Source organism: Cyanistes caeruleus, chromosome 9 (assembly GCF_971803275.1).
Source record: "Cyanistes caeruleus chromosome 9, bCyaCae1.hap1.1, whole genome shotgun sequence".
Taxonomy (NCBI): Eukaryota; Metazoa; Chordata; class Aves; order Passeriformes; family Paridae; genus Cyanistes; species Cyanistes caeruleus.
In genome coordinates this window covers 1,930,288-1,954,008 of record NC_141709.1, presented here as the reverse complement: position 1 = coordinate 1,954,008, position 23,721 = coordinate 1,930,288, and the positions used below count along the sequence as shown (strand labels likewise).

Here is a 23,721-nt window from a genome sequence, read left to right as displayed (position 1 = left end):
CTGAATGGCTTCTTGCAGATGATCCTTCCTCAGAACTAAGCTCCAGAATATATGATGGTGAATGTTTGTGTTGCAATATGAGCAGCAGGGAAAGAAATGAACTTTCTATTAATTTTGATGTTCTTGTCAATGAGCAGGCAGGAAAAATCCCGATGGGAAATCCTCCAGCAGGAGCAGCGGCTGATAGAAGAGAAGAATAAACGCAAGAAGGCACTCCTGGCCAGAGCCATTGCTGAGAGGTGGGGCTGAGCCTGGGCAAGGGGCTTACTCTTCATCTGCAACCAGTTTCATATCTTGAATTAAATTTCCCTCTTTTCTCTTCTCTGTGCTCTGTGAGCAGCTGTGATGGATGTTTCCCTGGGATGACAAGTTCTGACCAGGAAGTTGTGACTAAGCTTTTCACACTTCCCAGGCTGCAGCTCTGTGTGCAGATGGAAAAGTGATTACACAACTGGAGGATTAGCTGAAGTGCTTAAATTTGTTAGTGAGGTCATGTTTGGAAGTTGGGGTGCTCAGATGCTTGTACGTGTTCTGGTCCTGATTTGTTTTTGCTGAATGTAAGGGAAGTTTATTTGATTTGTAACCTGTGAGAAAAAGCTATTTCTGTTTGGACTTTCGGTTCATTAGTGTGTGAAAATGTTGAAAAGAGAAGATGATCAGCTTTAAGAAGGTACTGTTTTACCACTAGATGACTAGAAATTATAAAATTGCACATATTCTCACAGTTGTTAACTCCTGCTTTTCAGAGGACCAGGCTTTATGGCACCGAGGTAGTTTAAGACTCATGGGAAGGCAAAGCTTGTAGAATGATGTTGGAACATCTGGTAACACCGGATCAAGGACAGTGATGTGAAGTTTTTGGGTTTGCAGTGCTCTCCAAGGCCTGTGTTATGTTTTGCCCATCAGAGCCCTTGGGTAGCACAGGTGAGCACAGCCTGTACTGTGCTGCAGTCCTGAAAATTTCATTTTCCTTTGCCAGGCAGGGATAAAACACAAGCACCTTTATTCTCAGTCACTGTAGGACATCAAACATGGGTGTGGCCACCAGGTTTGGTTCTTCCTCCTGGAAACAAAGCCTGAGGAGAGACAAGACAAGGAAGGTGACAGCTGAGGAGTTACTTCTGTCACTCAAAGGCCTTCCTCAGGCTCCCAGCAATACCTCAGGACGTCTGTGTCCTTCCATCTGCCATCAGGTGGTCAAATGAGAGATGCTGGCACTGCCTGCACACCTAGTCTTGCTTTCAGGGACCTGCTTTGGGTGTAGAGCAGTGGCTGTGAAGCATCATTTTGCTGGTGATGATGAATGATGGCAAAGTGACATGATGTAAAAGCTTGTGGAAAGTCACTTGGCTTGCTTGGGAGTGAAATCCATCAAAGCTTGTTGCCCTGAGTAACATTTCGTTTTCAGGACTTAGGAATGAATGGTGTAGTTGAAAAAAGTTGCATAAGGCTTGATTGAAATCCTTTGTGTTTGATGTAAAACTTTCCATTCACTTCATTGGGATTTGGCTGGGCCTTTTGGGAATAATTTTACAAAATGGAAATCAAGCTTAGGTTAGGTGACTTTTTGGCCCCTACTAACTGGGCTTCTTTGAAAGGGGATATTTGCAGGGCTAAAAACCCTTCCCCCTCTCACTTTCCCCCCAAGCCATTTCCTGTTTCCTTACACTGAGAACTACTTAGATACAGCAGCTTCTTGTGTGTTTCCACAGTGAAGAAACACAATCCATTTTAGGCACTTTGATTATAGTCATTACGTAATTTTGCCATAGTCCTTTAATAGCAGGCATTTTAGATCCCTGTGGATGCTAAAAAAGATCAAAAGCCCTACACCATAAAGGAGAAACCTTCTGAATAGGTCCTAAAGAAGTCAGTTGCTCTGCAAGTGAACTGGGGCTCGGTACATCAAGAAGAGAGGCTGGAAAAGGAAATTAAAGCAACAACAACAACAAAAATCACCTTCCTTTTGCAGATCCAAAAGAACTCAAGCTGAAACAGTGAAACTGAAGAGGATTCAGAAGGAACTGCAGGCTCTGGATGACATGGTGTCTGCTGACATCGGGATCCTGAGGAACCGCATCGACCAGGCCAGCCTGGACTACTCCTATGCCCGGTAAGTGACACACAGGGAGGAGGGAACAGGGAACAGCCCTGCCTGAGGGGAAGGGAAAATGCTGTTTCCTCTCACTGCAGCACTAATGAAGTCCTGTCACTGTAATAAGGTGTAGCTGAAGTGCTCACAGTCTGGGGGGGCTTTCAGATCTGGAAGTAAAAGTATGCTTTTTATTTCCTAATTTTTCCCTTGGAATCTGGGAACTGAAGCAGGTTTTCTGACTGGAGACTGCTGTCACAAGACATAGGTCCTGCTTTAAGTGTGTAGTTGTTCATAAGCCCTGCTTTATTGTTTCAAGGTTATTTTTTCTCAGAGGGAAAGAGGTTTTTTTTTGAAAAGTCCTGAAATGAGAATCCTGTTCAGGGAAATTTGCTTGCTTATGACAGCTCTGGTCCTGCTGGAATCAATGTGACCAATTAAGCTTCAAACATACAATTCTGCAGAAGAATTTTTGCAACTGGGACCAAAAATTGAAGGAAGAAGGAAGCTTTTAACCCTTCACAATGTGCCTTTAATCAGCCTGGGTGTGATGAGTTCCTTAAAGGCAAGAAATTAATGGGAACACCCCATTAGCTGTGGGTAAACCACAACATCAGTAGATAAACAGCAGCATGTTTGTGCAGCCGTTTCATAAAGCAGAAATGTTCACTTTGTGGTTTTTGGTTCACCATTCAATCTGTTAAATGTTCATTTCTCCTTCTGACTTCTGCCATACCATGACCACAGGCCAATAAAGCTGGTAATTAGTCTTGAAAAAAATAGCAGTGGTAGCTACAAAAATTAAGATTTCTTTGGTGTAATTATCATTTGAAATGTCTAAGATTACCTGTAGTTAGTGTAGCTGATTGCATGTGAACCCAGAATTTCATGTCCTCAAGAGGAAGAACATTTCAATGGATATGAGGTTTCATCTGGTTTCTAAAAACATTAAATGCTCCTGAAATCTTCTTACCCAAGTTTTGTGATAATGTATCTCTTTGAAACCCTTACTGGCTAAAGACCACAAGCAGCTCTTGACATTAGGAAAGCAGTTTTTAATGACAATAGCAAAAGGAGATAATAGTAGGAACGAGTGGGTAAACTTCACCAAAATCTTAATGATTTTCATTAATTTAGCAGGTGTTTCCTTGAGGTAGGTACTTCCAGTGTTGTAGTCTTTATGCATTATGAGCCAAAGCCAATTTACTTTTAAGTGGAATCTTTTTAAGCAATTTATTATTTGCCTTTTGTTGTAGGGCTAAAACAAAAAGCATTTCAGTGGGTCAGGAAAGTGCAATATTAAATAGTCCTGAGCACATACCTAGTTAGCAACATTTGACAATTGCTGTGGAATAGAATTTTTGTAAATACAATGTGACTAATGGGTGGGAATTCAGCCCAAAGATTTAGCTGAGCAGATGTTTACAACATAGCATTAATTTTACCACTTCAGGCATCTGACCCAGAGAAATCTTGACTTTCTTGAGAGGGAAACATAAGTGGGCATCTTCTGCCCACTGCAGACATAGCCTTTACAGCTGTGTAAAAGTCATATTATTTAAAAGATATTTGGGAAGGCTTTTCTATGTCTTATTTCCTTCTGTTTCACTAAGCAAAGGACCTCTCCTATCTTTCTGTTGCTTTGTTTAGGCAGATACTGGAATTTGGTTTTATAAAAGAGCTGGATTCTTTTATTCAACCACCTGACCAGTTTTTTGAGTGCTCTGCAGTCAGGCTGCAAAAGCCTTCATGTGTTCCCTTTACTGATAAGCAAAATTGCATCTATCTTTTAAGTAGAATTAATACACAGGTTCACTGATGTAGTGAAAGATGCATCATTAATGTGGACACCAGCCATTAAAGTGCTAGATATTCTTTGTGTGTTAACTTAATAAATACTTAGAATATTCCATTTTTTGCTGTACTTGTCATGACAGGAAGTGCAAATTGGCAGGAGGTGAGTGTCGGGACGGATGTTTGCAATAAAATTCTACATCTGTGTTGATGTCATGTGCAGTGTCAGTCTGTGCTGCCCCTGGTTTTCTGAACATGGGTATGGGTGGCCAGAAAAGCACAGGATCCAAATGTCAACGTGCTCCATCGAGCATCTGTATCTGTGGGGTTAGAAAAACACCCGGCTGCTTTGTGGTGTTTCAGTTCACTGAGTGGGTGTTCCCATTAGAAGTGTGAAAACACTGCAATTTCTGATGGGTTCTTTCTGCTGCCAGGATGCATCTCTTCAAACAGGCAGTAAAAATGGGTGTTTGTGATTCAATCTGAGCAAGTTAACTCTTAGAATACACAACAGCAGAGCCCCCAGTGTCCAGAGAAGTTTTGATCCATTCACTCTTCTTCCCTCTTGCTGATGTGGCAGCACATCATGAACAGCTGGCACAATGCATTGCAGAGCACATTGCATTCCAGGGAATCTTCAAGTACCTCTCCCCGTGTCAGGGTGTGAGGTGCTGTGAGAATTAACCCTCCAGAAATGCTGATGGTTTTGCAGGAAGCGCTACGACAAGGCTGAGTCGGAGTACGTGGCGGCCAAGCTGGACCTGCAGCACAAGACGGAGATCAAGGAGCACCTCACGGAGCACCTGTGCACCATCATCCAGCAGAACGAGCTCCGCAAGGCCAGGAAGCTGGAGGAGTTAATGCAGCAGCTGGATGTGGAGGCAGATGAGGAAAATTTGGAGCTGGAGATCGAGGTGGAACAGATGCTGCAGCAACAGGAGGCAGAGGCAGGGAGACAATCCAGCCACGCTGGGACAGCCCAGGAGAACCCTGCTCCCGGTGGTGTGGGGCAGGAGAACCAGCAGGCTGACCACGCTGCTGCCGCTTCTCCTGCAGTTTCTGAACAATCTCAAAACCCCAGGACCAAATCCCTTTCCAACGTGAACAGCCAAGCTCAGGCAGTAAATGTGACTTCAGGAAGCTCCCCAGCTTGTTCTGCCACATGACTGCTGGACACAGATAAGCCAGTGGTTATGGATGAGGCACTCCCTGCAGGCTTGTGGCTCTATGTTGTATCTGGGCTTCAGCAGTGCCAGTAATACACACTCGATTTCTCTCTTCCTTTTTACTGTTTTCAAATTTTAAAGGCTCTTTTCTTTCCACAAGACGCATTTGGGGTTCATCATCTCTCATCATTCTGGTGTATGTTCTACTGCCCAGTTCTTCATGGGCTTTTGTACCTTCCTGAAACAGGACACTTGGAAGTGAACAGTAGGGTTTGTCCAAAGATTTTCAGCTTTTTGATACCCACGGATGCCTGTTCTGAGCAGTGTGCAAGAGAATGATACCTACAGGAGAAACCTCGGTCTGCTTCAGAGCACATTCTGACAACTGCAATGGGATGTTTGTCTTCCTTTGTATCCATAAGGGATTAGTTTCCAACGGTTTCTCATGCTGTGAAAGCCAAGTGCTTACATTAATTGCCTTCATAGAGGTTTCTCTTTCCTGATTTAAGGGAAATTTGCGTATTGAGGCAAACTGCAAAGTCAGTCGTAATACCTCGTGTTTATCGCTTCTCCTGTTCCTTTCAGGCCATGCTGAATCATGAAGCTGTACATTGATAACACTATTAGCTGTGAAATCACAGCTGCTAGGGTTTAGCAAAAATTATGGGTTACAGTTTAAGACATTGCAGAACGTAGAAGTAGAAACACACGAAAGAGTGTGTTACATTTAAAGCTGTTCCATTGCAGAGATTTTCTCTGTTGTAGTTGCCTCAAAGTGACAATAATTAGCCATAATTAGCCAATAATTCATCTTGTAGTGAATAATCCCCAGAGTATATTTGAAACAAGCATATTTTTGTAGAACATTTAATGCATTTTCTTGCCTGAAGAGCAGGTTAGTACCCCACAAAAGTTCAGCTGATTTGCTTTATTGCTGTTGAAAGGCTTTAAAAAGCTATTCCAGGTGGAGAAAGCCTCAGGAATCAAAAGAGAACATAGGAAAATCTCCCATAGACTGATTGCAGCTGCAAACCATGGGGACTGCACTCACAATTAACCTCTTGGTATCAGGGAAGTGTGGGAATGGTTCCTGGAATACCTGACCTGGACGTGTTGGGTCCAAGTTTATGAATGAGTTGCTGAATGACGCCACCGAGTCTATAAATGGGACAGTGATTGTCTCTATGGCTTGAACAGTGGAAAAACATGTCACTACATTTCACTTTTATTCTATTAATAAATCAGTGCATCTTGTACACAGTGTGTTTACTTTCAGTTGTGATATCTGAGACTGATAGAGGGATCCGTGTTCTTCCACAGGAGATGATAAATGGTAGAATCAGATACGTCCTTTGGCAACTTTCCGCTGTGTGAAAATAAAACCTCAAAAAAGGCTGTTCCAAAATACAGGGATGCAGGAAGTAAAGACATGGCAGGATACAGCTTGGCAGGAATCTTTTCAATTAACTGGCTCAGGGCAACCATGGAAAACCTCTCTTGGTGCCTTCCATACACAGGAGAAAGTGGGATGAATACATTTCCTAGAGCAGCCACTCATCATTTGGGCTAATTTAAATAGAATTTAACTCCAAAGTGGTGTTAGAAATACGTATGAAGCATTGCTCTGTTGTTGCTGGTACACTTCATTCCCTGTTATTTTTCTGGAGAACCTGACCTAAAGGCAGAAGATTTGATGGTGTTGTGAGAAAATTGTGACTGACTTCCTTTGCTGTGTCTGCTGTTGCAGGACACCTTGTAGCGACCTGCTGACGGTTTTCAGAATGGGATACCAGTAAGTGCAGTAATAATTTAATTGTACCATTCTCATTTCCATCCTCTGCAGCTGTCCCCAGTTGTTCCTCAGGAGATTCAAAGGCCTAGAGGATAGCTCTGTTCCTCATTACAGTTGTGTTCAGCACACTGGGGACACACAGAAGAGCTTCTGACAGAAGAGTTGAATTGCAAAGGGTATTTACAGAAATCACACCGACACCGTTTTGCATATAATTTATGGTTCTCTGGTAGGAAAAAATGTGGTTAGACTATTTCTACACCTTGTTGTCCCAGGTAAGATTATTTGAACTCTGAAAATGGTGTTCCAAAAACTTCCAAGTCCAAAGATTTATGTTTTTTTGGACAACTGCTTAAGGTTATGAGTTTCCTAGAAGGGAGTAAGTTTATATGCAACAAAACTTAGAGGCTGAAACATTCTTGTGTACCATTCTGATAGAGCTGGGGTTGTTTCTGCCTGAGAGGGCAGGTGCTGTTACAATCAGAAGTTTCTGGTCTCTTACAAGTCCCTTGTTGAAGTTCTGGCCAGTTCTCTCTGTCTTTAACTTCTGAGCCTGCAAAGTGAAGTGGACTGGCTGGAAGCCACGTGAAACAGCCTTATGGAATAACAATAGCAGCCCAGCATCAGGCTGCTCTTGCTGGACAGGGAGCTGAAGAGTTAACTTGTTTGATCTCAGTTATGAAGCCTTTCTCTGACGTGTGATATAAACCACTACCGTGGTGTCAGTTCCACTTTGGAAGTTCGCAAATGTTTTGATGGGTGCCAGTGTGCCGGTTTAAAATTCCCCCTGTGCCGGAGCCAAGGAGTCCAGTCCTAATTGTAACAACATGTGTGCTGGTCAGAAATGCCAGGAGATGATTTTGGTGCAACAAAAGGTTTGGGGTTTTTTTCTTATTTCTCCTTGAAGGAATGAGAGCTGTCGGAATTGAGGCTCTTCAAGCAAATCCTTTTTTGCCTTTGTAGCAGCTGATGTTACAAGGTTTGTCCTGCTGCCCCAGGGGGATGCACTGAGGGCAGGTGTGCTGTCCACTTTTGTATCCCTTCAGAAGAATGATAAAATGGAAAGCTCAGCACAGCTCAGGAATGAGTGGGCAGAATTTTAGTGCAGCCTTCTTGCACAGGTAGAGGTTGAAGTCTGGTGTGAGGTGCACTGGCATTGAGCACCCGTGGCAGAGAAAATAGAGATGTGCAATGTCTGACAGTGCCACTGCTGGGTTTGGGACAGGGCACTCTCCTCTGGCAACGTGGCCATTTCTGTGTTGGATCACCAAATTACCATTATGGGAGGAACTGGAAGACACCAATGTGCACCACTGAGAACGTTACAAAGCACAGTATAATTATCCACATTGCATTTTGGCCAGGATGTCAGGATTAGCACTCCCTCCTCTGTCAAGAAATGTTTAAATGAGCACAGATGGTCATGACTCAGCCTGGGGTTCCCATGGATGTGCAGATCATGGTGTAAAACACTTGGATAACCCCCAATCTGATTGTACATCCAGCCAGATGAAGCTGGGCTCTCAAGAGGTTTGAGCTTGGGGGAACTTTCTGGGGAGGGACTCGGGTTCTCCATCAGCCATTTTTCTTCCTAATACCTTCTGTGATGCAGTGGAGTCTTTCCTTTGGGCCTGGATCCCATCTGAACTGAATGAGGAAAAACTAATGAGAGAGAAATGCAAAGACTGGCCTTGTGGCTGGAGGCACTGTGTTTCTTGATCAGCTGCATTAGGAACATGCTAGAGAGGAATGCTCATGGCAGCTTAACCTGTGGGGAAGTTCTGGAGCCCAGGAAAGGGGCAGAGCACTGTTGAATTCCCTCCTCTGCTGGGATTCTGTCTAGTCTGTATTTTCTGCTTAGGACAGTAGGACCTCAAGACTTACTGTTCCTAGCTCCTGTGAAGGTTCAAGTTTGGATTAAACACCCACACCTGGGGCCTGGAACTTCACCAGATGCACCTTATGTGGGATCTTTGAGCATCTGCATGTTCTGCACCAAGCTTGGTACTTCAGTGGGGTTCTGTGTAACACTGTCTTGGGTTTCTCTGCTCCCCTCCTGCACGTGCCATAGCTGAGTATAAGGCTTCATGCAGTTGCTGAGAGATTGCTAAATTTTTTCTGCATGCCTGATCCATCCCAGAAATCCTATGTTCAGCACTTTGGTGTTATATCAAGGTCTCTTTCCTAACTCCATGGATATCAGCAGGTGTGGCGTGCAATGGACGAAGGGTTTTGCCAGTGGCAGTGCAAGCAGGGTGCAGAGATGTGGGCTGGTGTTATAGAAACCACATGCTTGTTAAGTGCCCTATTTCAGCTGGGCTGCATGGTCCCATTAAAGAGAGTGTTGGCTCCTTTGATGGGGCACGAGACTGGTTTCCTTCATGGTTTCCCTGATTTATGTCCCAGCAGAGAACTCAGATATCAGTGGGGAAAGACCAAGTAAAAAGAGAAGTGAGCCAAGCCTCACCCCCTCGGCATGATAGGACATCAGATCCTTCAAATCCTTGCCTTTGGCAGCCTGTTAGTTACAGGGTTTAAATCATGCCTTTTAAGGCTCAGGTAGAGACACTAAAAAGCTTGGGCCTTTCTGAATTAAGGCCTGGATTGTGTAGTTAGGGTCATTTTCTCAATTAGCTAAACATAAATCAGTCTAACGAGGCACTTGGGAGCACTGGGCAGGTTTAGTACCTTGTCTCTCCTGCCTCTGTCCTTACACTCCCACCTGCTTGTTTGGCTGATCAGCCAGTGATTTTATTTTTCCACGCTGCCAGTGCTGAGCAGCGGGTTTTGATGTCTAAAGTGGTTTTCACACCTGGCACATGAGTGCAAGAGGGGAGAGCTGGGAGAAATTGCTCTTGGGCAAGTAGGTAAAACTCGTGTGGCAGGGATTCAACAGTCTGAGCACTCCAAGCCACACCATCCTTCAGGGGCTGGTGTCCTGGTGAATAGTGGTGGGTGGTGACATGAGTGCAGAAAGTCCAGCAGCAGCAGGGATGTGATAGCTGGGACTGGGAAGCCACATGTTGGCACTGCAGCTCTGGAGCTGGGGAATGGAACACATGACTCCTTTTCCAGGAGCCTTTTCCACCGTGTAAGGACTGTGCTGTTTTCTGGAGACTGATGGAAATTTGGGATGGAATAGGCTGCCCTGTACCCAGTTCAGCCCAGTGCTCTGGTGGAGCCTTGGGATCCAATTGTGCAGGCAGCAAGAAAAAAGCGTTGGAGGTTCCTCACAGCAAAAAATGAAACCCCGAGAGATGAAAGAGCCCATTTCATGACTTGTGATGCCATTGAAGTGGATAAAAATCATCCCAAGGGAAAACTGCAGTGCTGGGGATATCCCTTCAGTCTCTTTCATTGTTTAGAATTGGGGAGGATGTGGGAGAATGAAGGAACAGAGTCACTTCATGGCTGAAGCCATGGCCTGCCTTCAGTCAGCTTTCAAGGGCTGGAGCTGAGTAAGACAAAAACACCCAAACACAAAAAAAAAAAAAGCTTTATGGGCAACAAAAATTATATGTGTCAGAAATAAATCCCTGAGTGATGGGCCTTTTTAACTTCCCCACACAAGGTTTCTTTACTCTAGCAGTTGGTAAGTGCTGGTGTGATCCTCTCGTGTTTGTGTTACCAGGGCCGAATCTCACCCTTCAAATGTCTGTCTGACATTTCTCTCTGCAGTAACTGGTCCTTGTTCTGGTTTGCTGGTGTTTCCTGATGATGCAGAGCCAAACTGAGCCCCAAATCTCAGCCTGGGAAGGCACTGCTCTGAACTTGCTGTGGCCTGGGAGCCCTCAAATGCTGTGATGGGTTTGTAATGGAATGGCTGCAGACATGCAGCAGGAGCAGCTCTAAATGCACAATTGCTGACCTTGTGCTGCTCCTGCATTGGTCCCTGACTGTCCTGGAGGAGATCTCACCGAGTTATTTCACCTCCACAGCTCCCTCCTTCATCGAGCCACTAAAGGAGGAGCAGAGCAAAGGACAGAGTCACTCCATGAGCTACAAGCTTGGCAATGGTGTCTGGCTGGTGATGGATACCGAGCGAGGCTGTGGCTGCTCTGCAGCAACAGAAATAGGAGCCCTTCAGCTGCCTACCATGTAGCTAAAGGGCAGCTGACCGTCTTGGCCATTGCCTCCACGTGGACCACTGCATCCCCAGGAGAACTGAAGGGATGGAGAGCTGCATCCCCAGGAGAACTGAAGGGATGGAGAGCTGCATCCCCAGGAGAACTGAAGGGATGGAGAGCTGCATCCCCAGGAGAACTGAAGGGATGGAGAGCTGCATCCCCAGGAGAACTGAAGGGATGGAGAGCTCTGGGAGTTGTTCCTAGGCAGCAGGTACCAGCAGCTCCCTGCTGGTGTGACTCCTTCACAGGTAGGAGCTGGGTATCCTGCAGATGGTGTCTCAGCAAGCCATGTTACCTTACTCCCTTTTTCCATGTGGGAGGGAAACCCTTTGTGCTGCCACTGCCCTAGGAGGCCATCAGCCCATCAAGGATACCTCACTAGAAGTATTTGTTGACTGCATTTAAGAGTCACAGACTGTCCCTTGGTTTGATTGTTAGCTTGGGCAGCAAACTCCTGGCAGAGCCATGCTGTGAGCCTCTGCCGAAATCTCTGCTGAGTACACTCGCTGCCTTGGGCATGTGAGCTAGGTACAGCTCTGCCTTTGCAGGCTTAAGTCACTTCCCCCAGTCCAGTGTAGACAGATTCTGTCCTTGTCTCAAGGAGAGGTTAATCCAATTCAGACATCATTTTCTTCAAAGTTTCCCAGTTTGCATCTGGAGTAGGTTTCTGAGCATCACCCCAAACCCGCATCACGTCTTAAATAGTTCTGCAGCAGTTCAGGTGATGACTCTGGCTGCTGATGGTGCAGATTTCATTGTCTGTGGTGCTGATGGTCTCCTAGAGGTTGTGTCTCTGGCTTGGCTGTCGTGTGAGCTGCAGCTGCTCCCACGTTTTGGTGGTTTGTTTCATGGAGAAGATGATATTCTTTGGCGTGAGGATGTGCTCATGAAGAACCAGGTCCATTCCAGGGTTTTCCTAACGTGCTTCTCTGAGCCTCCAAGAAGAACATCCTGCAGCTGTTTTAAAAAGTCATGCCTCATTCTCTGCAGGATTTTCTTCTTGCTTCCAGATCATTTTTCCCCCAATATGCTAAAATGCCAGTTGTTTTCTTTTCTTCATTCCTCAAATCAAAATATTTAGGAGTGGACTTCTCTCCATGACATCCCACTGCATCCCTTAACTACTGTGGAGTGTTCATCAGTCTCACTGACATTAACCAGTTCTGCAGGAAAACAGCACTGCCAAGCAGGCAGGCTCCACTCCTGGACAGTATCTGCTGCTGTCAGTGACAGTCCCCCTGTGAGTCTCTCAGGGATGATGCTTTTGCTGGCAGAACTTGAGAAGCTGTTGGAAAATACTTTCTTTGGCCTGGCAAGTTGCACTTGGGCCCTCATGGTGCTCCTTCTGGCCTCAACATTAACAAAGCTCTATCTGCTTTGCAGAGAAGGGAGTCACCATTTGCTTTTCAAGGATTAGTCAGCCTCCTCTACCCCAGCTGCCTGCCACACTGGAGCCTTTCATTACTTGCACCCTTCCAAGCCACCAGTTTCCTTTTCTCCTTCTGTCTTTCAAAGAGTTTCCCTTTCTACTTCCAGCAGCTGCCAAGAAATTTCATGGGCCCATCTGTCCTCCAGGCCAGGCAAATAACCAGGGCTCCCCAGAGCCACCAGGCTGAGGAGAAGGTGGGTGAGCACAGGGTGATACTTGAAATTCTTTAATTCATAGAACTAAAACTCAGCAGGATTCAGCTCACATCCTCTTCTAGAATTCCACGTCCCTGCTGTTCTTCCCACTTCTCCCAGGCTTTGGGGTTATCCATGTTCACCGTTACACCCTAAACACTTTGCACTCAGAAATCATTGCTTTCACCTACCGTGTCTGCAACCCCAGAGGTGGCTGGTTTCAGCTGGTCACCTCCGGGTGAGGTGACAAATGATAACCCAGCTGGGCATTCCTGGGGAGAGGCAAAAGGAGACTTCCTGGTGGAGGCGAGGCCTGGGGAAGGCATTTGGGATGGCTGCTATCCTCAAACACATCAAAGGTGCGAATGGCTTTTATCAAGAGGCAGTAAAACTAATCCAAAACCCACTTTAATGGATTTGCCACATATTTGAAAGGGAACTGATTTCAGAAATGCTTTAGAGAGTTTTAAAAATTCTTCTGGACCTGTCTCTGTCTTAGAGCTCTTTCCACTCTGGAAACCTGATGCTTTTGTTTCTGGGATCCCAGATGTTCTGGATTCATGACTGAGGGAAGATTGAGGACTAAAACTATTTCTAAACCTCTTCTGAAATACGGGCACAAATAGTTTGGCTTCTTTTCCTAGCTCTAAACCCCTGTTAAACTCAGGGTTTTTTTTAAAACCCAGGCCATGCTTACAGTAAATATCACCTCCTCAGTCAGCAAGTGAGACATCTTCCCATTCAGTTGTCAAAAACCCCTCATTTCCACCTCTCTAAGCCTGCAAGACACTGGCCTTTTGACCTGCTGGGGTGCTTGCCCCTAGTCTGGAGCTTTAGGCCAGTTCTGTTCTGCTGGAAAAAAATCAACCTCTAGTGTTTAAAACAGGAGCAAATCCTTGGCAAGATCAGAGGAGCCGTAGTCTTTCTCATTTTCTTTCTTTTTTTTTTTTTTTTCCCTTTTTTTTTTATCCCTGCAGGAGAGTTTAAACATGGCTGCTTTCATTTGGAAAGGGCGAGTGACTTTCCCATGCCGTAATACCCAGCAAGTGTTGAGAGAATGTGGTTACATAAAACCATATTTTTAATACAACCGACAGACTGTCTTGAGAGCTAAGTGTTTTTTGACAGTTTTTATGCACCTGTTAATTCAAAGCTCTTAACATGTGCCAGTTAAAAAGAGCCAGGCACTAAAACATCCACCCTGTGGACGGCTGGGGCTCAGCTGCACACCAGAGCGCAGGGAATCCATGCAAGGTAGAAACTTGGCTTCTCTCACAGCACCAACTGGTACAGAGCTAATTCAACTCAGAGCTTTTGGTTCCCAGTCCTGCTTGGCCTCGTGGATTCCTGCTTCTGCTTTGGACATGAAGAACAGCTGATGCTTCTTTGGATTTCTTCTGTTTGCTTTTCTCACCTGTGTCAGAAAGAAAAGATGCCAGACTTCCTGTCAGGGCCATGTCCTTAAAAGACAATACTGACAATACTTCCCAGGCTCCTCTGCTAAATTTGTGCCTCCTTGTTTTCCTGATAGTGGGGTTGCTTTTGGAGATCAGGTAGAGCCCAGATGGAAACCTCTGCTGCACTGTCCTCCAGTGTTTCTGCTCATGTATCATCTCTGCTCCACTCCCTGCTCAGGTGGTCTCTTCAGTTAGAAAGGAACTTCTTCTCCTCCTCCTCTTGTCTGATATTTTCCTTCCTCTCCTTCAATATTACAAACTTTCAATGTAGAGATTTTCTCAAGGTCTTTTTAAACCCCTCACAGCCAGGTCTTCCCTCTGTGAGTTTCTCCCCACACTTTATCTGCTCACATCACAACTCCCTGGTTTCATGGTTAGGTTTAGGGTTAGGGCCTGGCTCTGCACTCTGTGCATCACCTGATGGCCTCATCCCTGTGCAGAAAAGCTTGAAAACTCAGCACCATCTGACATCAAGCCTCAAAAAAGCCCAGAAGGCAGATAGAGACAAGAAAGCCTGAGAATTTTAAATACTTGCAGATGCTGACACAGTTGTTTCTGTGGTAGAAGTGACCAGCTAACCCTAAAATTAATATTTTTTTGTGCCAGTGACTGCATTTGGGATGTGTTTCTATGTAAGGAAGGGTTAGCATGCCACTGCCACTCTCCTGCTGTGGAAATTCAGTCAAGCTTAATCCAGCCTTCAGCTGATAACTGCACTGCCTTGAGGAGATGGGGCCATGGCAGCTCTGGACCTTTCCTTTATCTCAAGACCAAGAGGCATGAGGAGAGTTTCTGGTGTTCAGCCCAAAGCTTAACAAAGCAAACGTGGGTATTCCTTCTTGCATCTCTGCTGAGTTCCCTGCAGGCTGCATTTCCAGATTGGGCTGATAGTGAGTGAATAACCTGTCAGAACAGTGTTAGTGTCCCTGAATGCTGCACATGAGCTTGAGCTGACAGGAGGGCTCTGTAAGCAGGAAACACGAGGTGAGGGCTTGTCAGGACAATAGTTGGGGCTAGGATTCCACCTCAGTAACACTCAGGTTCTTCATTGCAAAATCACCTGGCAGGATAAATCTGCTCCAAGTCAGGCGTGTGCACACTGTTGTTTTTGTTCAATTATCTAGAGCACGGTATATAGTGTTTTTATTGGCTTTACATTTTACACTGACTGCAGGAAGACATATTATACCCCATCTGGCATAAATCCTGTTGGACCACAGTTACCCTGTGACAATTCAGAGGATAAATTGGACCAGACAGAGTGGTACACCCTCCATCAGTGTTTGCTGCATGGGATCACAACAGTTTTAATCACGTCCTGGGTGCTCTCAAACAAAATTTTCTGTCTCAGAACTGCCCAACTCTTTAGGTATGTGTTATGCTTCTGATGTTTCCTTGAAAAACATGACTCTGCTCCTGCTGGAAGGTTGCATTACTGTTATTTCTTACACTGCTACTTCAGCAGCTGCTGTGCAGGCACTTGACCTGTAGCCTGTGTCTTTCCAGGTGTACCTTCCAAGCAAGATTAAGGTGTAGCTGGGGTGATCCCCTGTTCTGGAACGACAGAACTGGAAAGGATCTCAACACATCCTCTAACTCAGAGCCACAACCAAGTCCACCCTGTGTGTCCTTTGACTGGCAATTGTCTGATAGTTCCTGCCTCCTGCAGTGATGCAGAATCTGTCTCCCAGCAGTAGAAGCTGAGTAGAACCCAAGGTTTAACTGGAAACTCCACTGCTACACTTGAACCTGGGTCTTCTCACCCCATTAACTGTGTTTGAGGAGAATGGTTTTCCTCTTCCCAGGGCACAGTCCTTTCTCTGTGTTACCCTTTAAGCACTTGCACAGCAGGCTCTGCAGTGAGGCAGGGAGTGAAGTATTCGTGGTGGGAAGCATCCCAAACTCACTCAGATCTGTTGAGAATCCAACATCAACCGAGCCATCTGTGACTCATCTTCGTGCTTGTGCGTCAGCTCGTGGAGAGATCCTCGGAGCAAGCAAGGCTCTGCTTCCCTGCATGCTCACACAGAAAACAGCACCAGGTTCCTGGTGGTTTGTCCTCACGAGGGGACAGGGCTATGATGCAAGATAAGTTCATAAGAAAAGCATGGTTGTTGTTGACTGCTCTGAAACACGCTCCATTTTCAGCTACAGGAAAATTATAAGAGTCATAATCCTTGCTGAGAGCTGAGCTACTTCTCCAAACAAATTGACTCCATTTCCATCTGATTTAAATTTGAGAGAACTGCTCGTGTCCCAAAGCTGAATGATTTTATCACCTCTTCACCAGCCCCAGCATATGATGACAGTTTTTTTTGATCCAACCAGAGAATAACTCTGCTGAGAGATCTCCCAGTTTTCACCCATCCGAGGAGCCCTGATGTTTCCTTAGAATCCCTTTGCCCTTTTGCTGCAAAGATGGGTTGCTCTGAGGGCAGAACAGCTCTCCAGGTATTGAGAGCAAAGGGAGGCTACAACAGAGCCTCCAGATCAAACTTGAAGGTAGGAGCTTCTTAAGCTCAAAGAATTTTTAATTTTTTTCTAAGTGTTCAGTACATTCAGTTAGAAGAACTGCCCATGGGGCAAAATGTGCAAACCTGAGTTAGGATGCTAGAAGTTAATTGCATTGCTTAAAAATGTACAGAGTCAAATCTAAGGGGCCTTTCCTTTGACATGCTCTTTCTTCTTTGGAGAACTTCCTGAAAACCCCTTCCTCGGATCGGTGACCGTGTTCTATCTTGGAGCCAAAGATAGATTTCTTTTTTGCAGAAAGCTAAATCTGAGGTATCAAAGCACTGGAATGCTGCTGCAGGTCTCCAAATTAATTTCCAGGACAGATGCAATAGCTGATGTATCCTGGACAAAGATTTTCCTTTGCACAGCCACATGCAGCAGTGAAAGCAGCAATTTCCAAGTGATACTTTCTGCCTAAGAACAGATCTCCTGCAGACTCCACATCCCCTCGATTAAAACATCTCCAAGTCCAACCTGGACAGCTCAGACATCAGTGTGGCTGGTCCTGAGGATCCTGAGCTGGAATTTCTCACTGTCAGCCATAGAGGGAGCCGTGATGAGAGGCTGGGAGGTGGAAGGAGCTTCAGCACAACAGGAATTGCCCGGTTTGGAAGGGAACTGTGCAGCCCTTGCTGCAGGGAGAGCCGAGCTGATCTGCTCCTGAGGGTTTCTGGCCATTCTGGGATGAATGATGGTGAGCTGGGTGGATAAAAGATGCTTTGTGCCATGGTCAGATTTAGATACCTGGGGGAAGGGAGCAAAGAATGAAGCAATTCTGTTTGTTTTGTACCAAAACAGTCCCCCCCCCCCCTCAAAAAAAGAAAAGGAAAAGAAGAAAGATAAAATAAACAAGAAATACTGAGTCAACTTAGGACATGGTGTTTGATCCGAAACACAATGTTCCATTTTAGAGTTTAATTTCTTTTTTTTTCCCAAAGTCGGGTTTTTCAATAAAACCTCCAAAAGGCTCATTTCAGAAACACCTACATGAAGTCAACCCCTCTGCTTTGAAAACACTTTGGAATGAAATGTTTTGAAGTTTAAAAAAGAGCCTCCTGTATTAGGCTTGTTGGTTTTGTTTGGTTTTTTTTGGGAAAAGGTGCTTGTCAAATTCAGCCCAACTTTGTGAGTGGTTTATGTCCCTCCAAAATGAAACTCTACTCAAAATTACTGTTTGCTGCACAAATTCACCCACTGTATCTGTGGATCTGCCGGGGGCAAAACGGAGCCTGTGATTCAACCCAGAGCTCTTGGAACCAGGGAGGAGAACCCGGGGTGTTTGCACAAAGGAAACGATTCAAGCTCTCAGCAATCAAACCCCAGGTCTTGCTTCCTTTCCAAGGGCATCTGGAATCCCCTGGCTCCACGTGGCCAAAATTCCCATTGTGCCCATGAAGGAGTTAAAATGTGGAATGAAGGAAGCGCCAAATGAAGAAAGGAGAAGAGCACGGGAAGAAACGGCCTTGACCCATCCTATTTATCTGCTTCCAAGAAAAAAAGAAAAATAGGAGCATGAGACATGGAAGTTTCTTTTCAGGCACTTTCTAATGACTTGGATGATCCAGTGAAACAAATGAGAGCAGCCAGGAGAGTGCTGTGCTGCGAAAGGGCAGGGAAATATTTGCCAATGCAGCAGCTCTGCAAATGTGTGAGGCTGTTAAGCTCCTAATCCCATGTCTTATTTTTATGAATTTTCACACTAGAGGGATATAATGAACGTTGAACCCAAAGACATTAATTACTCGGGTCCTTTTTTTTGAGAGGAATTTCGATGGAGTGTAACGTTTTAAATTACAAGGTGTGAAATAAACTCTACAAAACTTACAGCTTTAGTGGAGGAACTCCAAAATCAAATAAAAATGCAAAACCGCTGATGAAGTCCAATTTACTGTAAAATGCCCTGGATCACGGTGTTCCAGTAATTTTATTTTTTTTTTTTCCCCTACATACTTTGGTTAAAATAATTTATATCCGCTGCAGTGTTTATGTACCTTAAGCTTTATTTATTAAAGGATATGTATATTTCAAGCCCAGTTTTAATGAGACATGCTGAAATCTGTAAGGTACAGTGCAACTTTTGTTCTAATCAGCACTAAATCTCTTCTCTTTACTTTTTCTGTGTTGAAAATATTCCTGTTGGACGGAAAGGGCCGTGCGTGTATATAAATTTCAGAAATGTATAAATATATATGTAAAGTAATAAGCAAAATTTATTTCTTTTTTTTTTCTATCATCAGGGCAAACACTCCATCACTGTTGAGTCTGAGCACTTAAAATCATGGATGGATTTTATCCTTGTTCTTAGAATGGGGCAATTACTTGTTTTTTTAGGCAAATTCTGTGTTTGCCAAAGATTGTGCTTTAGGTTGGCTGAAAATGTTTGGGAATTCACATCAGCTTGACGAACTGTTTTGGCAAAGGAAGAAGAAGAAATCCAAGTGTTTTGGCCTTGTTTTCTAATGAAAAGTTTGGAGATTTCATTTTGAACCAACACCCTTAAACTAACGTTAACATGAACTAAAAAAAAACTTGGGAAAACCGAGAAACTTCTTAAAATTCTGAATTAAATGGGGCCTTAGGGACATTCCTTGGGAGAGTTGATTTGAAAGTTTCTTCCTGTGTTTTTGTTCTTGCAAGGAAATAGAAAATATTTTTGCTTAAATAGATGAATTTGAAAACTATAATGTTTGTGGCCATTTCAGTGTAGCATTAGCAGTAAGTTAGAAAATGATATTCAGTTTAAGGAACTTAATCAAACTTGAGCCATATTTTCAAGACATTGTAGAAAGTCTGGCTTTCACTGACACCTCAGGATGAGATAAAAGGCATTTAACTGCTTAATTTTCACTGATAGCACTCAAATACGGATATGAAGCAGGGCATGCAAGTGTCCCTAAACCACCACTGAAAACGGTACAATGGTTCCTAAATCCCTTTAAATGTAGTGAATGGAATCATGGGCAGGAAAGTGACTCTCTTTCCATAAAAAAGCAACAGTGATGAATAGGAAAAAGTCCATTTTGCCAATTTTTGTTTCAATTTAATGAAAGAAGGAAACAGAAAAATCTTGAGCGATTCCTGCCGCAAAGAGGGCAAAACATCTTCTGTTTTAAGAGACATGGCAAATGGAAAATTTCTGGTAAACTTTTGCCCAAATACCTTTATTTCAGGGGCAATCTGTAAGGTATAGAAGATTCCAGGTCTGATGAGTTTCCCTCTGCACAGAGAACCTCCTATTTTCTGGTGAATCTGAAGGCACGAGTTCCCAGCAAAGCAAAGTGAAATCTGGGAGCAGAGTGGGGAGATTTCACTCTGCCTGTTCCATGGAAAACATTTGTTTTAGAAATGAATGCATTTCTCAGAAGAGAACCCCAAAGCCCAGAAATGGCTGACCAAGGAATTTTAAGGGAGAAAGGCTGGGAATCAGGGAGCAGAGTAATAAAGTACAGGTTTGTTCTGTAACAAATTCCAGCACTTGTGAGACTCTTTTAGACATATGGAAGTCCATTTAGGAGGAAAATTGGTTGCAGCCGCTGACTCAGAACCCATTGGAATCAGTGGAAACATTTCCATTGTCTTCTGTCCTGAAGAAATGGTGTTTCTGTCCTTCCTTCCATCCCTGGCCTGTGCTCTCTCTCTGGGCCATATGGATTTCATCTCTCTCAAAGACATGTAAGAGAAGAGGGTTTGGCTGTTTAACAGCACGATGGAGCTGTGTGGACAGGAATGGCTGATTTCTACTTGATTTGCTACAAATCAGGTAAGCAGCACCTTTGGAGGAGTCATCTGGGTGCATCTGGCTCTCGTATCCCAGAGCTGAATGTGGCTTTCATCACATCAGCACCTTAACTGTGTCCCTCAAGACGAGCTCAGAGGAGTGAGGGTCTGTCTTTCTGCAGTCATCTGATTCTTGGATTCTGACCATAATTGCCAGGCTGTGCCTGGGAAAGAGCACTGAGTAATTGCTTATCTGGATAGTGCCACCCTTCAGCCATTCCAGACTTTTCTGAAAAGTCTGAAATGAAAACTTGAAAAAGAAAAGTCTTTTCTGAAAAACCCGAAGCTGCCTGCAGGGAATGAATGAACCGAGTGAACCAAGCCCATCAAGAATTGATCTTAATTAATTGATCTTAAAGGACTCCTGCTTCTCTTTCTGCAAGGCAGGCATTCCCCAAGGAATGGGGGCACAGAAGGGGCTGGGTGCTCCCAAGCACTCCCCTGTTCTCACAGGGTGTCACCTCCAGATGTTCTTGGGATCACTTTCTGCCTCCTACCACCGAGGCCAGGACAAGTCCCCACGGAAGGGGTGACAACCTGAAGAGCAAGAAGTGTTCTAGAAGAAAACATTGATATTTTCAGACCAGAGCTAGGTTTGAGGGAGTGCATGAGAACAGATGGATCAGTTCACCCCCACTGCCACCTCACACCCTCTGTGTGGCCCAGACAGGTCCCTTCCCTGTCCCTCATTGCCTTTGGTTCCCTCTGCCTTTCCCTTCTGGTTCTCTGTGTGGGGTAAGAAGTGCCTTGCACAGAGGTGCCTGTCTCCTGTTTGCAATGACAACCCCAGGATCAGCTCCAGCAAAATGTGCCATCACAAACCTTCCCTGCAGCCAGTTCTGGTATCAGCTGGCTCTGCTCTCCTCCTCTCACCACTGAACTGCTGAGTTTCGTGGCAATCTTCTCCGGGTATTTTGGACAATGAATGTGTTTCTTGCCATGTAATTAAATTATCCACTTGAGAAAGAAAAAGATGTGGTTTTGTTCCCATTACAAAAACAAACAAACAAGGACTGATATTTATTACAGGCCAAGGCTACTCAACAAGTGTTTTCTGGAACTCTAATAAATTGCTGAAGAAAGTTTACAGCTGAGCCCTAAAGATGGTTTAGTTTTCCAAGGGGCTGGGATGTATTTATTTCCCATTTTCTTAACCCACAGTATGGTGAACAGCTTAACATGCTCTTTCCAGGGTTCAGATGGTGTCAACCCAAACCCATGCTCTTCACCCCGAAACAGTTAACCACTTTTTAATTAAAACCACACCAATTATTCGTTTGCAACTTTTGCATTTATTTTTTCCCCCGTTTGCTCAGCCTGCTGTTTGGTTTTGCTCCCACTTCGTTAAAACGGCTTCCAAAAAAAATTAAAAATAAAAATAAAAATAAACCTAAAACCTCCAGCCACACACCAAACCCAAACAACAGAAGTAGCCAGCAAGGAAGGAGCCTTTTCAACCAAAGTGAGGATCTTGTCCTGTGCAGCTGCTGTGGGGTCTCTGTCCTGTTGTGTCACCCGTGCAAGGAGCAGCCCAAGAGTTCAGCAGCCAGGAACTCTCACCCTGCCACAGTTTAGACTCTCTCCTCCCTTCAGGCCCATCATTTGTGCACAGAGATGAGTGTGGACAGATGTGGGAGCAAGGCACTTAAACACAAGTTGGTTGTTAAGCACGTGCTTAAGTATTTGGCTGGATTAGCAAACTGGTTTTGAAGGGTTTGCGTTTAGAGAGAGCCCCCAAAACATTAGAAAGTTGATTTTTTATTTTTTTTTTTCAGTTCATTACTGGGCCTGCCAATGACATCATTCGTTTGCAAGATGAGAAAAAGTGTTTAAATGAGATTTTAAAAAAAAAAATTAAACAAGACGCAGTTTTAATGGCCACTTACAAAGGAGATTTATGGACGTGCATAAAGCTGCTTTCCATGGGAGAGGGACTAAGCTTTTAACAGTTACCTTCCTTTGGATTTTTTTTTTTTTTCCCTCTTGCAATATAATACCCACAAATATTTGTGAGTTGTGACTGTGCTCTGAAGGGTTAGTCCTCTTCCAGAAAGGAGGGGGGGTGGAGGGAGAAAAGAGTGGTGCCAATTTGTCTGCCCAGACTCTGATTATGGGAGGTGGTGGGGATTTTTTTTTTTTTTTCCCCTTTCCTGCAGGGGAGAGAAGCTGGTGGGACATTTTTTCTCTCTCTGGGGTTAGGGATATCTGATACCCAGCCCAAGAGCAGTCCAGCAGACTGAACTTTCATCTCCAGCAGCAAGGGATTTAAAATAAAAAACTCAACCAAACCTTGTGGATAAACTCCTTAGTTAAATTTGCAGGAGATCTTGGACTTTCTGCTGGGGAAATTAGGGCCATTTGAAGGTCTGATTGTAAGGAGCAGAGTGTGTACACGGAGAAAGGGAAAGAGAGAGAAATCACTTGGAGGAAGGAGGTGGTTTCAATACATCTATTTATTTATTTGCGTGCCCTGGGCCGTGCCCTCCTCCCTCCTATCCTGCTATCCAATGACCCTCGGTGCTGATTAAAGTTCCCGGGTGACCTCTGAGTGCTTTTGTTACCCTGCCTGGTAATAAAAGCCCGGTTAAACGGCTGGCTTATCCAAACCCACAGCTCCTTAGGCAGCTCTGGAGCCAGCTCGAGTCTGAGCCCTTGGGAACAACAGCTTAGCCCTCATTTAGCTTGGCCAGCCCTGCTCAGCTGCCCTGGGGCAGGGGGGAGTGCCTGGATGTCCTGGTGGCTCTCTCAGTGCCACCAGGTCGCTGTCATAGGGGAACTGGCAACCTGAAAGTGCCACAGCCTGGTTTCTTACCAGGTAAATTAAATTCTTACCGGTTTCCTCTTCTGGTAAATCCACTGAATCCAAATCCACCGCTCCAGCACCAAATCCAAGGTGCTGGAGCAGGCTCAGAGCAATGAGCACAGGCATCATCCACCTGCAGGACACGACCACTGCAACAAAACTGTGGTGAGGAGGTGTTTGTGCTGATACTTCTGTGCTTTCCTGGTGGAACCCACAGCTAAGGATCGTCTTGAGAGGCCACAGTGTGTGACATCTGCTCCTGCCAGCCCCATGGCAGCCCTGACAGGAGCAAAGCCAAGGCAGGGAAGAGCTGAACTCTAGTTCAGATCCACAACCAGCAAGAGATCAGGATATTCCTCACAGCCCCTCTCCCATTTGGTGGAGATGATGGAAAAAGGAAACAGAAAAGCAGCTCTTGCCATTGGCAGCTGGTGAATGTGCCTGTCATCTCTGCTGAAAGCTAGGTGACAGCTGTGGGAGCTGTGACATGGAATCTAAAAACTGGGACTAGTGCAGACAAACTGATAAATTGATTTCCACCCTCTCAGCCCCCTCCTCCCTCTTGTGTTTCATAAA

At 44.9% G+C, this 23,721-nt stretch overlaps 1 protein-coding gene across 11 annotated transcripts in view; it reads left to right on the top strand.

Moving 5' to 3' along the window:
- GORAB (golgin, RAB6 interacting) overlaps positions 1–23,721 on the top strand; it is a 29,034-nt gene that overhangs the window by 2,540 nt on the left and 2,773 nt on the right. Inside the window, exons 3-8 of one of the 11 annotated variants that reach the window (XR_015273939.1) lie at positions 138–239; positions 1,973–2,113; positions 10,783–11,023; positions 11,155–11,219; positions 12,508–12,594; positions 15,558–18,774. Coding sequence is in view for 8 of the 11 variants with exons in the window: in XM_086842417.1 (XP_086698543.1) it covers positions 138–239; positions 1,973–2,113; positions 10,783–11,219; positions 12,508–12,587 (760 nt within the window). In the remaining 3 variants the exon portion in view is untranslated. Of the gene's footprint in view, positions 1–137; positions 240–1,972; positions 2,114–4,598; positions 6,309–10,782; positions 11,220–12,507; positions 12,595–13,571; positions 19,152–23,721 lie in introns of those variants that run through there. The other 10 variants (XR_015273938.1, XR_015273937.1, XM_086842424.1 and 7 more) reach the window with 10 other exon arrangements.